This window comes from Ostrea edulis, chromosome 1 (assembly GCF_947568905.1).
Source record: "Ostrea edulis chromosome 1, xbOstEdul1.1, whole genome shotgun sequence".
NCBI classification, from domain to species: Eukaryota; Metazoa; Mollusca; class Bivalvia; order Ostreida; family Ostreidae; genus Ostrea; species Ostrea edulis.
This window is the reverse complement of record NC_079164.1, coordinates 68,032,683-68,051,818: the sequence shown is the minus strand read 5'-3', so window position 1 is coordinate 68,051,818 and position 19,136 is coordinate 68,032,683. Positions and strand designations below refer to the sequence as shown.

General features: G+C 37.5%; 1 protein-coding gene across 1 annotated transcript; it reads right to left on the bottom strand.

The window, feature by feature from the left end:
• Nucleotides 1-9,999: 9,999 nt before the first annotated feature.
• On the bottom strand, nt 10,000-18,585 carry LOC125646034 (toll-like receptor 3). The gene is made up of 2 exons (XM_048872148.2): nt 18,441-18,585; nt 10,000-13,504 (listed from the first exon to the last, which is right to left on the bottom strand). Exon 2 carries the CDS (start codon nt 13,499-13,501, stop codon nt 10,865-10,867), a length of 2,637 nt encoding a protein of 878 aa, XP_048728105.1. The 5' UTR covers nt 13,502-13,504; nt 18,441-18,585; the 3' UTR covers nt 10,000-10,864.
• Between the last annotated feature and the right edge of the window lie 551 nt (nt 18,586-19,136).

The following is a 19,136-nucleotide window of genomic DNA, read 5'->3' as shown; positions in this document are numbered from 1 at the left end:
GTAGACCACATTTTGTCCGCTCAATAACTTGAGAACCAATCACTTGATCGTAATGATATTTCATATGTGGGTTGGTTATGAGTAGAAGAGGACCCCTATTGTTTTACAAGTCAAAAGGTTGAGGGTCAATCTACTCTGGACATAGAAAGACCTTGTCCACTCAATATCTTGAGAACCCTTTCCTTGACAGACATCAAATTTTGTACACTGGTACATCCCAAGAAGTAAATGACCCCTATTGATTTTGAGGTTACATTAAAGGTCAAACTGGACATGGGAATATACTGACCACTTTAATATTAGTCTAGAGAACCCTTGCTTGACAGACATTAAATTTGGTACGTCTTAAGAAGATGTCCCCTATTGATTTTGAGGTCACTTGGTCGAAGGTCAATGGTTAAACTGGACATAGTAATATATTGTCTCCTATATTTTAAGAATTATTTGCTTGATTGATACCAAACCTGGTACAGCATAAGGAGTAGATGACCCCGATTGATTTTTAGGCCACTTGGTCAATCCACTCCTGACATTGGAAGATATTGTCTGCTCAATATTTCGAATTGGTGATGCTACTATCAATCAAATTATGCATGTGTATAACCATTTTTAATTTTGCACCATGGGGGGGGGGGGGGGCATAAATGTTTTACAAACCTCTCTTGTTCTCCCTTCTTTGGTACAATATCTTGGTATGTCCGTATGTACAACATTCTGAAATGCACAAGAGTTGACTACATTTTCACTTGCCACAACCAGGAAGTGTGAAAATATGCTCGCTCTAAAACAAAATTGGTTTGGTTTTGTTTTGGTAAAAACAAGATAGGATGCAAGTGAATTGTACTTGAAATGTCGCGACAAATTTGATACATATTGATGAGAAACTTAAAATCAAAAGCAGGAAAACGAGTTTATCGATTTATTATTATGACCACACTTGACGATCAACATAATATCAAGAATTAAGCATGACGTACTTGTTTTTACGTCCCATTGGAGAATTTAGAGATAAAGTGCTACAACTTTTGACCTAAATCATTATCTACATTATAAACGTGGCGCCAAGATCAAAAATTAAATCAGGAACCACCCAGTTGTGAGCTGAGCGCTCTATCCGATCTGTAGCAGAGGCGGATTTAGACAACTGGATCCGCCACTGTGTCAACATGCATGTACATTTTATCAATTCAATTATTTATCAGTCTATTGCACTTTGAAGACTTGTGTATATAAGGATTTCCTCTTGCAGCAACATTACCTATTAAAATTGACACCCACATAATCGGAACATAGATTGAAGTATTTTCCGATTTGGCGATCATCGGATAATGCGTGGCATTGAATAAATTGGTTTTCAAATGGCTGCAAAATCTGTAGTACACAATATATAAAAAATGAGATAGAAGCAGTGTTTGTACCTACCATTGTAGATCACCTGTGCCCGAGGTGCATTAACATTTCAACATTGAGCCAGTTTTTACAAATTGGCAAGTTGCATTAGTAGGATAAGAGATAAAAATTGTGAATAAAAGTTTTGTTTAAGAAGCAGACAATTTAAAGTGAGAAAGAAGTGCAAGGAAATGTTCAGAATGCAGGATTCTGCACCATTTCCGGTAGAGCTTCTGGGGGGCCTAGGCGGTCCCCAGACCCCGGCCTATTGGGAGTAACTTTTAAATCAGCTTTTTTAGTATTTAAGGAGGTACTCTACATCGTTATAATGGCTGACTTCCTTTTAAAACATGGAGGAAAATATAAATATCAGCAATATGTGTCTATTCATTTCATTATCATCGTCTAGCTCAGTAGGTTAACACGTCGATTGCCGAATTGTTGATCACGGGTTCGTGACCAGCAGGAGTTTAATCAAATTTCTCTGATATAGCATACCTCCTTAAAATCAGAATTTTGAGTATGGCGATATCAATGATTAGAACTTGGGGACAAGAAATAAATTAGTCTGATTAAAACCAGCCCCCCTTCTCCTATCGTCGTCTTAACGACGATAAGAGAAGGGGGGGGGGCTGGTTTAAATTAGACTGGAAATGAATAATCATTTGAATTTAGTTTTAGTTTAAACAATATATTTTCGTAAATAATTCGATAATAATATTTACAAATAATGTCTTGTACATGTAATAGATTGAGAAACAAACCAAAAGGCTCATGAATATTAATCTCGCTCTAAATATCTTGCAAGTAAGAGGTGAATGAAAATTCTAAGTATAATAAGTCGTATACTAATTATTACAATAATACATGAAAAAAAGAAATGGGGGAAAAGATAGAAATTTGAATTTAGCATTACATAGAAATCCCTAAGATGTTATGAACACAAGCAAAAGGTGTAAATGGGGTGGGGCATCTTTCCAAGTCAAGGGGTTCTGATCCGCTCCTCTCCTTTGTGAGGATTTAACTATGGCCCCCATCCAACACAAGGGTCATGATTTGAACAAACTTCAATCTGTGCTACCTGCAGCTGGGTATGCTTGTATATCAATATGTGAAGTCATGGCCCTGCTGTTATTAAGAAGATCTTTAAAGATTTTCCCCTATATATTCTTGCCCACCCTATACCCTCAGAAGCCATGAATAATGAAACATTTGAACAAATTTGAATCTACACTACGTAAGGTAGCTTTGATGTACATATGAATGTTCAACTTTTCTGGCCCAGTGGTTCTTGAGAAGTTTTAAATGACCCCACCCTACTTTTCCCTTTTCTTCATTGTTTCCCCCCTTTGAAGGGGACATGGCTCTTCATTTAAACAAAACAAAATTCCCTTTATCCAAGGATGATTTGTACCAAAGAATAAATTGGCCCTGTGGTTCTGGAGAAGAAGATGAAAATGAGATCAGTTTTGAATAGACCGAAAGACAGATTAAGCTTTCAGCTCAGGTGAGCTAGAATATGATGAAATTCAAAACTATATGTATGGGCATTAAAGACATTCTCTGATTTTATTCTGCGATAACTGATAAATGACTAAGTGTACTCAACGGTTTGCTTTGGAGAAATGCATATGCAACATAACATGACGAAAACGGCGACATCTAGACACCGTCACTTACCAATGTTCTGTGAGAATAAAACACCCAATGAAAGCACTAGGTCGTCATTAGATTACTATAATCATGATTGATGTCACCCAGCAGATAAACATCCATACAGTTTTAAGTATATAGGTATATTTACATATCTCAACACCAGGATTGATTGCCTTATAAACTACTTGGATGAAAAACAAACGACAACGTACTCTTCTCCATTCGTATAACTTGACGAAATGAACACATACGAAACATACTGTATTTTGTATGTGCACATCTGGCTTGCAGTTCTTCATGGTCTATCGCAGTTAAATAACCTCCTGACAAAGCTCGTGTCCACTTACAGCTGGGTGATCCGAAGAAGTGCAGAAAAATCAAGTACCCAGAATTCACACCGCGAAACACCCAGCGCATTTGGAACCTTCACTCTTGACATATCTACGAGTTTATAAATCTGTTGATACAGAAAGGCAAGAACACATCACAGGATTGGAGACTAACAATAACCTCGCTATAGGTAGATTGAAACGAGAACTACCACTTGTACCACCTCGCTATACGCAGTGTTACAAAGAACTAGATAGTATCACCTCGCTATATGCAGTGTTATAGAGAACTAGATAGTATCACCTCGCTATACGCAGTGTTACAGAGAACTAGATAGTACCACCTCGCTATACGCAGTGTTATAGAGAACTAGATAGTATCACCTCGCTATACGCAGTGTTACAGAAAACTAGATAATATCACCTCGCTATACGCAGTGTTATAGAAAACTAGATAGTATCACCTCGCTATACGCAGTGTTACAGAGAACTAGATAGTACCACCTCGCTATACGCAGTGTTATAGAGAACTAGATAATATCACCTCGCTATACGCAGTGTTATAGAGAACTAGATAATATCACCTCGCTATACGCAGTGTTATAGAGAACTAGATAGTATCACCTCGCTATACGCAGTGTTATAGAGAACTAGATAGTATCACCTCGCTATACGCAGTGTTATAGAGAACTAGATAATATCACCTCGCTATACGCAGTGTTATAGAGAACTAGATAATATCACCTCGCTATACGCAGTGTTATAGAGAACTAGATAATATCACCTCGCTATACGCAGTGTTATAGAGAACTAGATAGTATCACCTCGCTATACGCAGTGTTATAGAGAACTAGATAATATCACCTCGCTATACGCAGTGTTAAATGAGAACTAGATAATATCACCTCGCTATAAGTAATTAACATCACCTCACTATGACTAACGTCACCGCGCTATGTGAAATGAGAACACCACCGCGCTATGCGAAATGTGAAACGAGAACACCACCGCGCTATGCGAAATGTGAAACGAGAACACCACCGCGCTATGCGAAATGTGAAACGAGAACACCACCGCGCTATGCGAAATGTGGAATGAGAACACCACCACGCTATGCGAAATGTGAAATGAGAACACCACCTCGCTTTTGGGTAGCGTCACCTCGCTATGGCTAGCGTCACCTCGCTTTGGGTAGCGTCACCTCGCTTTGGGTAGCGTCACCTCGCTTTGGGTAGCGTCACCTCGCTATGGCTAGCGTCACCTCGCTTTGGGTAGCGTCACCTCGCTTTGGGTAGCGTCACCTCGCTTTGGGTAGCGTCACCTCGCTATGGCTAGCGTCACCTCGCTTTGGGTAGCGTCACCTCGCTATGGGTAGCGTCACCTCGCTTTGGGTAGCGTCACCTCGCTATGGGTAGCGTCACCTCTCTTTAGTGTGAATTGAGAATGCTCTACTCCTACAAATAAGAGCATCGGTTAACGTCTATGGGTTAGTAGTCTACGCTCCTTATACACTTCGCTATATTGTAATAAAAACAAGAGGCCCACAGGCCTTATCGGTCACCTGAATACTAGTGAAAAAGTATCACTACTTCCATGGGCTATGAAAATTAGAAAAAAATTCCTGTTCTGAATATCTAAGCTAATATCTAATGTTCAGTAACAGTATAAAACAAGATGTGTTCTTAAAACTTCACTGCCTTCAAATGTGCATACACTGATGAAAGGCTTTAAATAATAGGTGTATTATAATTAAGACATCAAAAGATATGACTAATTTGGACTCATCATAATCAATCATCAATCATAACACTGGGTTTTGATTGAAATTCACCATTTTTGGCACATCCTTTTCTGCTATTCCTAAGTATGCATTTAGATTTTATACAGTATCAGCAAACTTACATATAAATACTACATGTATATACTAAGTTTGACCCCACCCTGGGGTCAGAACCCTACTCTGGGGATCATCAAATTTACCATTTTGGTAAAAGACTACCTGCTCTAGATCCATTCAGTTTCAATTTTGTATCAATAGCACTAAAGAAAATGTTATTTAAGTGTTTTACACATAAACACTATATAACAAGTTTGGCCTCACCCTGGTGTCAGAACCCCTACACCGGGAATCATGAAATTTACAATTTTGGTAGAGGCTTTCCTGCTCTACATCACTATGCATTTAGTTTTTCTTACATGTGTGCGGTTCATGAGAAGATTTTTGAAAACTGGTCAATTTTGGTCAGTTTTTGCCCCGCCCCTAAGTCCCCAGGGGTGCAGGAATCCTGAAATTTACAATTTATGTTCCCCTTGTTCCAAATATGTTTCAATCTAAATTTGAAAAGAATTGGAAGGATAGTTATCAAGAAGAAGTTAAAAATGTCTATTATTCACACATTTAATAACTGACCATTTTGGCCCCACCCTGATACCAAAACCCCTACCTTTGGGATCATCAAATTTACAATTTTGGCAGAGGCCTTCCTGCTCTCCATCATGCATTTAGTTTTTCTTACACATGTGCGGTTCTTAAGAAGAAGATTTTTGAAAATTGGTCAATTTTGGGCAGTTTTTGCCCCGCTCCTAAGGGTGCAGGAATCCTGAAATTTACAATTTATATTCCCATTGTTCCAAAGATGCTTCATACCAAATATGAAAAGAATTGGAATGATAGTTATCAAGAAGAAGTTAAAAATGTCTATTGTTCACACATTCAATAACTGACAATTTTGGCCCCATCATGATACCAAAACCCCTACTCCTGGGATCATCAAATTTACAAATTTGGTAAAGGACTACCTGCTCTTTCTAAATATCTATTTAGTTTCAATATAGTATCAACAGCACTAAAGAAGATGTTATTTAAGTGTTTTACACATAAACACTATATACCAAGTTTGGCCCCACCCTGGGGTCAGAACCCCTACCCCGGGGATCATGAAATTCACAATTTTGGTAGAGGCCTTCCTGCTCTCCATCACCATGCATTTAGTTTTTCTTACACATGTGCGGTTCTTGAGAAGAAGATTTTTGAAAATTGGTCAATTTTGCCCCGCCCCTAAGGCCCCAGGGGTGCTGGAAACCTGAAATTTACAATTTATATCATCCTTGTCCCAAAGATGCTTCATACCAAATTTGAAAAGAATTGGACTGGTAGTTATCAAGAAGTTAAAAATGTTCACGACGGAAGACGCACGACGACGAACGACAACTGATTGCAATAGGTCACCTGAGTTTACTCAGGTGACCTAAAAATATATGAGGTAAGGTGAAAATAAAATGTGATGAAACTAAAAACAAGAAATACATATACAGGATAACAGAGATTATGAATATCGCCCCATAACTTCTAACTGGCTGGAGTACATTTCCCTCCAAGGAATACTATACGCAGTGTGAAACGAGAACTAGCACTACCTCACTATACGAAATGTGAAACGAGGACACCATCTCGCTATGCGTAGTGTAAAATGAGAAGTAATACCACCTCGCTGTGGTGTTGTAAAACAAGATCTAGAACTAGCACTATCTTGTTATTAAAAAAAATCATGTGAAACGAGAAATAGCACCACCTTGTTATAAGTCGTGTGAAACAAAAAATAGCACCACCGTGTTCTAAGTCGTTTGACACGAGAACTAGCACCACCGTGTTCTACGCCATGTGAAACGAGAACTAGTACCACCGTGTTCTAAGCCATGTGAAACGAGAACTAGCTATAGGTAGAGTGAAAAAAGAACAAGATAGCAACGCAACGAAGGTTCACATTTGTTCGTTGCGTAAAATTACATGTCCATCTTTCTATCAAACGTACAGATATTTTGTTACATGATTCAAACATTACACAAGAAACATTGGTGCACGCACCAAAGTTATGGGCCGAACAAATTTCCAAGAGAGTATCATTGTTTCCATAAACTAAAACTGTCTCGTAAACATATTGATTGGACAAGTGTCCAAATTCGACCCATTAACATACAAAATGAACAGTAATCTGTTACTCCTTAAAGATCTGTGAACTAAGTGTATGTCCAGTAGGCAAAGGTTCTCCAGTGGACTTTTTAAAGAGCAGTCTGAACCTTAACCTTAAACCATTGTGACCTCAGAATAATGTGTTTATATGCTGCTTTACGTCTCATTCTCGAATTTTTCACTCTTATAGAGACGTCACCTTCGGGCGAATTGAGCAGTGAGGGTTCTTTATCGTGCTAACGCCTATCGTGACACAGGACCATGGCTTACAAGCCTCATCTGAATGACCTCAAAATAATAGATATGGGTTATTCTGCTCCTTGGATGTTATAAGTTTGATGAATATTTACAATGTTCATTATTGGAAAATATTGAGCTTTTATCACTTGAATATATTAAGCAAACATTTTCTAATGTGCAAAATAATTCAACCAATGACTGTTGCATGAATACTGCATTAATTTAATTTCACACTTTCCATATTAAAACTGTGACATTTAATTTGGGTTATCCAAATATCATAACCTTTCGCTATGAAATAAATCAGATTTATTCAAGATTGAAAATTTTATTGGCACAACCTGTGACAATATTTAACAAAATAGTATAATGCAATAATCAAAACATTCTTTAGCACCCTTGGAATTATGCATTTTTCAAAACAAAACAAAATGACGCCACCTCTATAAATAGGTCAGCAGATAAGCGCACGTGAACTGTGTGTTACACAAAAACAAAAACAAAAAAAACAAAAAAACAAAAACAAAAAAATGTTTTAAAAACACCACCGAATTACTTTACATACAAAATGAAAACGTATCATGATAATCAGTAATCCAACTTAAAAAAAAAATACACACTCATCCCGCAGAAACTCATACACTTCTCAAATTCTTATTTCATAGAATGGGCCGGCTCGTGCCGGCCCATAATGAAATAATATTGATTCGAATTTAAATTCGTTCTTTGCTTTCGAGAACGCATATTCGTTTAGGTGCAACGGTATTCGAACCCCTTACAACATTGCAGGAATCCATTCTAAACTCATGTCGTCGAAAACAGTTTCCAGTTTCACGACTGCTGAAATATGTGCTGAACTGTTTGTGCAATATCAATAATATTACCTATTACATATATTTAAATCAACAGCATTACGTATCGGACGTTGTCTGGTAAAATCCTTGCAGCACTTGGGTGACCGCTGGTCGGTGAAGTTCCGAATCCTGTTAAAGACCAGACTTTTTGACATCATAGACAGTTGCTTCTTCAACAAAAATAGAAAAAGGAAATATTCCTATCTAGTGATCAGTCATCCAAAAATTACACAAAATTACTTTGTTAAAAACCATCGATTTCATGCACAAGTACTCAGAAGTTGAAATAAAAATCATGCTGGAGTTCCTTATTGACAATATCTTCGTAGTATTTGGTGATCAGGTCTTCCAGCAGTCTGTTGGAATTCCAATGGGTACGAATTGTGCTCCGTTGTTAGATGACCTGTTTTTACATTCTTATGAAGCAGACTTTATTCAAAAGCTTCTATATGAGAAGAAAAAATCTCTTGCTGTGGCCTTCAATTCGACATTAAGATATACCGACGTTTTATCTATTAACAATAATCATTTTCATTCTTATGTCTATTCGATACATATATATCCCAGTGAGCTCAAAATATAAGACACTACAAAATCTTCCACATCTGCTTTATACTTGCATAGTTTATCATAAATGGATATATGACGGCAAACTAACAACTCAACTGTATGACAAACGGGATGATTTCAACTTCTCCATCGTCAACTTCCCATATCTATGTAGCAATATTCAATTATCACCTGCATAAAGTGTTTATATCTCTCAACTGATTCGATACGCAAGAGCTTGTTCTGCATATGATCAGTTTTTAAATCGAGGCAGGTTACTGACAAACAAGTTAATGTTACAGGGGTTAAACAGTCCCGTTTAGAATTGCATTTCGCAAATTCTATGGTCGTTATAAAGATCTAGTTAGCCAATACAACCCATCATTGGGTAAAATGTTGTCTGACGTGTTTCATACCGATAGTTAAGCCATTCTTGGCACACTAATTTTGACTACGGATAACTCCGTTTAACAGGTGGAGATATATGTATTTTAAAATAGCAATTCAATCACAACTCATCTAACTTCGTTTTGGGCTTGAGTTTTCAAATCATTATTGTATTGTTTCGGATTCTTGCACGTAATTTTTGTATTCATATACGGCGATTCATTGAAATTTTATTAGTGGTAAATTTAATTCAAAGTACGACTCATCTTAGGCTCACGGCGGATGGGGATGCTCACTCCTACTATGCACATGATCCCACCTCTGGTATGTCCAGGGGCCGTGTTTGCCCAACTCTTTATTTTGTATTCCTTATGGGAGTTATGAGATTGGTCACTGTTCGTTATCTTCACCTCTGACTGTGCACTTTGGTGTGTTTGGATAACGTGTTCATCGCTAGGGGGTTTACCTGCTGCAGTTCGACATTAAGTGTTGTAGTTTACTCATCACAAAATGCGCTCGTGTCTTCATTTCCCCCCCCCCCCCCCCCCCCCCCCCCCCCCCCCCCCCCCCCCCCGCTTTTGACAAGGCAACCAAGTCTTGTTAATAACAAAGTACAAAATCAATGTTTTATTATGAAAGTGATCGAGTTTATTGTCTAGTATATTGATGGATTTGACAAAATTTCATGGTCACCGGTATATGATGGAATATTTACAAGTTTATTAAACAAAAGCCTGTGTTTTTTCAATAGATGGAGCATTGTGTATTGTTTTTCCTAGAAGAAAAAAGTAACATGATCAATGTGAAACATTTTACATCATAACGCCAATACAAGTAACAAACCACGAAAAAGGTATTCAAATAGCCTTAACACGGAAAAGTTACTCCCGTCTTTATACATATTTACATTATTCAGCGTTGCAGTATACCCGTTAGATATACAGATTACATATGTTTGCATGTACTACATGTTCATATTCATGATTACATCGTGTCTATAAAAACTGACTTAGACACACTTTTACTACGTGGTCGCAGTAGCTTAGTGGTGAGGGTGTTCGCTGACTTAGACACACTTTTACTACGTGGTCGCAGCTTAGTGGTGAGGGTGTTCGCTGCGTAACCGGCAGGCCCGGGTTCGATCCCCGCGTCATGTCACATAATACATAGGTAGTGAATGTTTCTTCATCAAGCGCAAGCGCGCCCGACATTCTTACGGATATGACCTTTCAACGGAGGTTCATTATAAAAGTAGGCGTTGGCACCATAAAGAACCCTCCCTGTTACGGCTCTGAGCGCCAGGCAAAGGTCAGACTTTGTGGCACTTCATCTACAGCTGGTGACGTCTCTACAGAAGTGAACTATTCTAGAATGGCACATAACACAATGTACAAACAAACTACGTGTAAACTTCATTACCACATGAAATAAGAATTATTTTCCCCAAGAACGAAAACGATTTTGTATCATTAAGTCATATGGAATAGCTCTCACACTACGACTTCCGTAGCCTTCACAACCTTACTCAGTTCTCGTTTCAGTTGATCCTTAAAAACATTTCTTGCATTCTCTTCATTCTCCCACATCAAAAACTCTTCTCTCGAGACTTTCCTTTGCAGTGATTGAGGAATTCGCATGAAAGGTACGCCTTCTACATTGACCACTATGATATCATTGATGATGCCTTCGAATTTCAACTGCACGGCAAGATCAATTTCAAATTTGTGTTGTGCATTGGACAGATACTTTTTGGTCAGGACAATGATGACTTTTTTGCTAATCTCCATATTGTCAGATATGCTGGAAATCACGCTGCTCCCCGGCACAGAGTCTCGGTCACTGAAGAATAATCTGAACTGTCCGTTGAATGGTCTATCTAGTTCACCCGAATCAATATCAGGGAGGAGGTGATTAACAACCCATCTGTAGTCGTCTTCTGCGTAAGATATATAGGCGTCGAAGGTCCATCCATCTCCATTTACACCATTTATCGCCTGGTACCCTTCTTTGGTGTTGCGGGATGCGCAACACCAAGAATTCAGACGGTAACATTTATACAGGATCCACCATCTTTTCTTGTACATCACAACACAAATGATCAAGACAACAAGCGCAGAAGCAATAGAGACTCCAGTCACAAAATACAGATTAAACCATATGCAGTTTATTTTCGTCCGATCAAACGACAAGAAATGCCTTCCCTTCCACTCGATTGGACTGTTGCAGATATACTTCTCGACGTTCGCAACTGTTACCCTCGTTTGATTCACCCAATCTCTGAACCAGCGGAGGTCACATGTACATGCAAACGGATTGTTGCTGAGATTGAGCATTTGAAAATTGTTATTACTGGAGAGGTCTTCAAGTGACGACGAATTAACCAAGGAAATGGTATTGTAACTGAGGTCAAGATTCTTCATCGCGGTAGTGTGCTTGAATAATACATTGTCCCAGCCAGATATTCTGTTGTTCTTCATGTTGAGAATCTGTAGGGAAATAAGATCTTTAAACAGTTGACCAGGAATATCAACAAGAAAGTTATTCGATAAGGTAAGTCTTTGCAACTTGTTTAGTCCAGCAAACATAGTCCCCGATCTGTCACTCCCTATTAGACGTCCAAGGTTATTCCCATCTAGAATTAAATATTTCAACGATTGCAAGTGTTTGAAGGATTCCAACGGCATAGAACTACAACCATTATCTGCCAGCGAAAGATACTGCAAAGATGTCATGTACGAAAATATGTCTGGAGAATTTTGGATTGTTTTCAAATTGTTTTTGTTCAGTTCCAATGAAACTAGCATTCCGAATGGAGTAAACAATTCAGCAGCTAGACTATTAATACTGTTAGCGACGAGATGTAATTTCTGTAGGCTTACTAAACCTCGGAATGCAAATCTGTTCACCTCTGAAATTTTGTTCCCTCCGAGGTAAAGATTCTTTAAAGACGCTAAATTCACAAAAGCATTTTCACCAAGAGCTGCAATTTTGTTACCGTTCAAATATAGTAGACTCAGCGTGGATGGAAGATTTATTGGAACCTTTTCAATTATGTTATCGGCAAGGTTTAGATTGGTCAGAGAAAGTAGGCCAGCAAACGTATCGTTGTCTACTTTCTGAATTGCGCAGCTGTGCAGGTCGATCTGCTCTAGATTCTTCAAAGTAGCAAAGGCTCGACTGGGTAGTTGATTAATTTTGTTGTTACTCATTAGCAACTGTTTCAAACCTGTCCCATTTAGAAGGGCAAACGTGGATGACGGTAATCGTCCTCCAAGATCAAGTCTGGCAATGTTAAGTGAACGAAAGGCGGACGATCGGAGACCCTGCAGTCCAATATGTAATTTTGTGGCCGTTAAGGGATTCAAGCTGATAACCAGCGATACAAGTTTTGTTAAAGGCAAGAAAGCCCCACTGGAAATATCGGTAATTTTGTTTCTGGATAGTTCCAGCTTCCTCACAGAACTATTCTTTAGACTCATAAATGTCTCGCTGGTCAGATTATCTATCTTATTTGCGCTAAGTCCTATGGTTGCAAGTGCCGTTGATTCCTCGTAACTCGCAGGGAAAGACGCGTTTGTGATACTGTTTCCTTGTAAACTGAGTTGTTGCAGTCCTGGTAGTGACTGTAGAGCCGGAATGGACATCAGATCGTTCTGTGCCAGCTGTAAGAATGTCAGTCTTAAACATCCATAAAAAGCCTGGGGATTTATAGATGATATGTAATTGTTTGTTAGATATGTGATATTGAGGGTTGTAAGGTTGAAAAAAGCATTCATTTCCAATGTGCTGATGTGATTGTTGTCGAGCCGGATCAATTTCAAACTCGGAAAGCGACTCCATGAAAATGCCATCGGCTTGATCACAGACAGTTTATTATTTTGCAGATACAGTTCTTGCAGCTGGGGTAGCTCACTAAAGGAACCCTGCTCTAGGTCTGCGATTTCATTGTGTTGAAGATACAATTTTTCTACGGATTTGGGAATATCTTTTGGTGGCGTCATGAACTGTTTCCCTTCACAATTGACTGAAGTCAGTGCCTTGTTGCAGAAACAACGAGCAGGACAATGATCGGTCCATGCTACTTCTGCGAGCAAAAGACAAACGCTGGTGAACAATACCAATCTCATAATCTGCAACAAAAGATCTCAACATTAATGGTCTCTCATTTAATTAAATCAAGAGAAATAATAAATGCCCATTACAGCAATAAACTTTTAATATTATGAATCTTGTTTCGTGTGATGTACGACCTCTGATGTATTTGAAGTGCACAATTTGTACAATACAATGAGAATGATTAGAGAGCCGGACGAGACAGAAAGGAAATATTGTGCTATGTATTCGTCGTCACTGACTGTTACAGAAGGGTTATCTCTTTATTTCAACAATACACAATCACCGGAAATACCACTGCATATTTAACAGTATGTACTCAGTGACGTCCATATATTTTATAAATACATGTAACTTAATTTGATCACGTACAATCCCATGCAATTTTTCTCACCAGATTGCTCTTGTTGATCTATTTAGTTTGAACTGTATGTCGCTGGATTATAAACTTTATAAGTTATGTTACAAATAGTTTAAATTTAATATGCCAGGGGTTGTCGAACTTTAATGAATAAAGGGAGGTCAGCAAAACATTACCAGTACCTGGTCTTATCTATTCAGGGTAGTTTATTCGATATATGGGTTAACCTATAGATCTGTGGATTATAGGTTTGCATCTCGTAGAAATAGAATTTTTCAATGTAACAATAAAATGTACCTTTTGCAAGAGTTTATGTAAAACATAGAAGACTAACCATACCCTCACATTATAACATTTCTTCAACACTGACTAAGTTCAACAACAATTGAAGAAAATCAAAGCCCTTGTCACATGAACATCTTCAATACCCACACACTCTGTAAATAAGAAAGTCTTCACTTGAAACACACGGACAAATCATGTACTCTCTATGTAATATTTACTCAAAACTGACTATCAAGTTCAACAACTTCTTAACAAGAGGCCCATGGGCCACATCGCTCACCTGAGTCACCTTGGCTCATATTTAAAGATTTTTCCTATTCACCTGTAAAACTTTGATCCCTATTGTGGCCCCAACCTACTCCAGAGGCCATGATATCTACAAAATTGAATCTACACTATGCCATGAAACTTTCTTGTAAATGTAAACTTCCCTGGCCAGTGATTTTTAAGATTTTTAATGATATTCTCTATATTTTTGCATGTAAATTTTGATCCCTTACTGTGGCCCCATCTTACCCCTGGGAACCATGATTTTTACAAACTTCAATCTGCACAATGTCAGGAAGCTTTTGTGCAAGTGTAAACTTCTTTAGCCTAATAGTTCTTAAGGAGAAAATTTCTTAATTTTTTTTTTTATATATTAGTTATGTAAAACTTTGATCCCCTATTGTGGCCGCATCCTAACCCCAGAGGTCATGAGTTTCAAAAACTATGTCAGGGAGCTGTCATGTAAATCTCAGCTTTTCCGGCTTAGTGGTTCTTGAAAAGAAGATTTTTCAAGATTTTCCCTATATATTTGTATGTAAAACTTTGATCCCCTATTGTCGCCTCATCTTAGTCCTGGGGGTCATGATTTTAACAAACTTGAATCTGCACTATGTCAGAAAGCTTGCATATAAATTTCCACTTTGAATTCCTGGCCCAGTAGTTTTTGAGAAGAATCTTTCTAAAGATTTCCCCTATATATTTGCGGAAGGCCGGTGTTCGAATCCCGGCCGCGACAGACCTAAGTCTAGTGACAGTTCCATTGCCAAACGCTCGGCATCAGGTGTGAATCTCATGGGTCCTCAAAGATGACCTTAAAAACGGATGACCCGTGTCACAGTAGGTGTGGCACGCTAAAGAACCCTCACTGTTAAATGGACGTAAGCGCCGAGCATAGGTCTAAATTTGAAGCCCTTCACCGGTCTTGGTGACGTCTCCATAGTCCATATGGGTGAAAAATTCTCGAGCGAGACGTTAAGCAAGATACAATTAATCAATCAATCAGGTGAGCTAAAAACTGAAGAAAATCGAAATCCTTGCCACATGCACATCTTCAATACCCATACCAACAATCTGTAAATAAGAAAGTCTTCACTTGAAAACTGTGGAAGAAGATAAATCGTGTACCCTCCATTTAACATTTTAAAATAAAGTGACGAAACTCCTGTCAGAGGGTCGAAACTCGAAAGGGTGGAACTTGCAATATGATCTAGGGTGACCTACAAAGAAACTACACAGCAAGTTTGAATTGGTATGAAAATAGAAACAGGTGGAACGGATGAACGGTTGGTTGGATAGCTGCATACTGTTTAACGTCTCGTTCGATAATTTTTCACTCATATGGAGACGTCACCATTGCCGGTGAAGGGCTGTAAAATTTAGGCCAATGCACGGCGCTTACGGCCTTTGAGCATGGGGATCTTTATCCTGTCACACCTGCTGTGACATGGGGTCTCGGTTTTTTCAGTTTCATCCGAAGGTCCTTATAGTCGCCTCTTACGACAAGCAAGGGTTACGGAGAACTTATTCTAACCCGGATCCCCATGGGACACAAGTGTGTGGTGAAAATTAGCTTGTATATTCAATGTTGCTTTTAAATGCTTGAAAACCTTTTTCAAATATTTCAAAAAGCGGTGTTGTGTGAAGCCTGATATCGAGGTATTTAAAGGGTTCCCATTATGCTAATCAATATACAGAAAAGATGACGTTAAAGGCTTGGAAAACCCATTCACTTTTCAGAAATGAGATCTATATTTTGGAACGTATAGGTCTGATGTTGAAGAACGGGTTTCTAGAGGACGACCCAGATATACACACAACTGTTACACCTCGTTTTCAGTTTGAATAAATAACTTATGAAACAGTAAACGATAGAAATGGAGATGGAGGCTTCGTAGTCAGGGGTCCAGAGAGGACTCGCTCTCACGGAACCGAGACAAATGGTGTCGCTAATATATATGTCCTGGTACCTATATGTGCATTCTAACTGTTGTTAATTTATTTCATATTAAAAATACCCGGTAAATCTAATATAAAATGTGTGGGGCTCCAATGATTTCTTACCAGTTGTTGCAGAAATCGGCAAAACATGCATGTCGCCACGCGATGTCGTCTTTAAAAGCCAGTAATTCACACAGAAACGAAATCTGCATATCGTCAAATATATATTAACATGGTGTATAAAACTTTAAAGTACGCCATTGTTTGACCTTACATTGGCACTCGTTATGTTAGAATGCTTAAGATCAATCGGTGTGCTCATTATCCTGTTGATCATAAAAATCTAATTTTCACAATCCATTCTCCTTGTATGGATTGTTTTTATTAATTTACATAGGAAGTTCCCTTGCAAAGTTAATTATTCCAAAATGTATTTACAGTAAATTTTATTGTGAATGTAATAGATATATAACCCATTTCTGATAAAAGGTCAAATTCGAATTTCCTGATATCAAAAAAATAGATTTTCTGATATCAAAAAATGATTTTCCGATATCAGGAATTCAAACTGATGTCTTGATATCACAAAATATATTTTCTGGTATCAGAAAAAAGAAAATGGCAAAAAATCCTTACATAAATAATGAATACTCCCTTGACCCGAAGAAAATCGCTGAACTACAGTTTGCTTTCTAAAATTCGTTGATGTTTCAGATTCTTTGAAGATTTTTTTTAACGATAGAAAGAATTTATAAGGATTCTTGATAATTCTTGACATATTCAAGTTCGGGTTACTTTCTGCATCCAGAGTTTTGGCGGTATCGAATACTAGCCTGCCTAAAATCGAATACTGTGTTTCTTATTTTGCTCTCAGCTGAAGGTTGCATCACAGGGAGTATTCATTAAGGCGATCGTAGTTTCATATGAGTCTTATTTTCTGATATCAAAAAATCGATTTTCTGATATCAGAGAATACAAATCATTTTTTTTTTATATCAAAGAAATCAAATTCTTGATATCAGAAAAACAAGTTATCTATTGATATCGAATTTGAATGTTTTGATATCAAAAATTCCAAGTTCTTTTTTTCAAAAATTCGATTTCTTGATATCAGAAAATGATTTTTTTTTTTTATATCAAAAATTCGATTTTTTATTATATAAAAAAAATCAAGCTTATTTTCTGATATCAAGAATTTGATTTTTTTTTTTATATCAGAAAATCATTTTTCGATATCAGGAATTCGTATTCTTGATATCAGAAAATGATTTTTTTTTATATCAAAAAATCTATTTATTCATATCAAGAATTATTTTTTGATGTCAGGAATTGGAATTATTGATATCAAAAATTCTTTTTTTTGATATCAGAAAATACCTCAAAAATATCAAAACGGCACCTCACACTGTACATAGTGCTTGTAAGTGAGAGGATACCGTCATCGCTCACTCGGGCACGTGAATTTTACCTGGGTATTGTAACTCTGAATTACCCTTTTGCGTAAATTTCCAAGACGACGAGATGCAATTCGTATAACTTGTTATGCATGTATTGAACATATTACGTATAATTCATCTCTACACTGTAGAGTATGTTAGTTTATGAAAATAAACCACTGTCATTGTCATTTTAAAAATCGTTATATTAGATAAATCAAGTTTAAAATACACGCACGGGTTGAAAGCATGTTATTCAGGACAGGGGTCGACCTGTTTAGTGTACTAGACTTTATACAATTATTGAAATGTTTGAGGTCAATATGATGCTTTTATATCTACCTAAAACTTGATTAATTAACGTACAATATATTCACTAAGCCCAGTGACGATATATAGGCCTATATATAGACACATAATTATTTGACCTTCTATAGGCCTATCTAGAATTTTGCATTGTTGTAGGATATTTTTCTCAGCCCAAAATTAGTTTACAAAAATGAAAACAGCCTCTCCTTAATAACTGCAAGCTAGCTGTGCATCTGAGCTGCTGTGCATATAAAATGCTGCGGCTTGTTACGTACCCAGCAAAACTAATAAGAACTGGCTTAGATACATGCCATGAAACTTTTGTACACACAGGTATGCAAAATGTTGATGTCTTACCTCACCGTCGCTCTTCGCAGAAACTATGGCACAATATTGAACTTGGCTCCTTTTTAGTCTGCGTGTTAGTCAGACGGGAAAATCCGGTCAAGTTCGCTTTCAGAAAACGGCTACGATCTACAGACACGTCCAAAAGAATCGTCAGCTATATTTATCAAACAAACATTGGCAAAACTAGAATTAATCTACGTGTATAGGTATTCTTTAGGAGCGATTTTACTGAATACTTGTCGTGTAAATTTTCAGCTGGGTGTATAGATACACAGAGGGGAGAAAACAGATTTTTCTGCACACGATGCAGGTATAGAATTTTACATTCATTCTGTGGACATTTCCCGTCTGGTCTATTTTTAACTGCTGTCAGTATTTCTCTAAAAATAGCACGTTATGGGACAAACAAAATTTCCTACTTCTGTCTTATTTTATTTTTCATTTATTAGCTCAAACCATTTACAATGGTACATGAGGTACACAACTTTGATTTTGTAGTTATATAAACAATATTTTCAAGGGTATAAATATACAAATGATACACGCATATATTATAGATGAATATTACAGAGTTCGGGCCAATAGATAATACATCTATAAATTGTAAAACAGCAAAACAGCAAAAATACTTAAGTCTGTACAGACATTGTAAGACCACCACATAGTATCAAATTAACAGATATGTACAGTGTATCGATATTGATC

What these genes read in the sequence shown, in the direction of transcription:
- LOC125646034 (XM_048872148.2), bottom strand. Translation starts at nt 13,501, where the DNA reads ATGAGATTGGTATTGTTCACCAGCGTTTGTCTTTTGCTCGCAGAAGTA.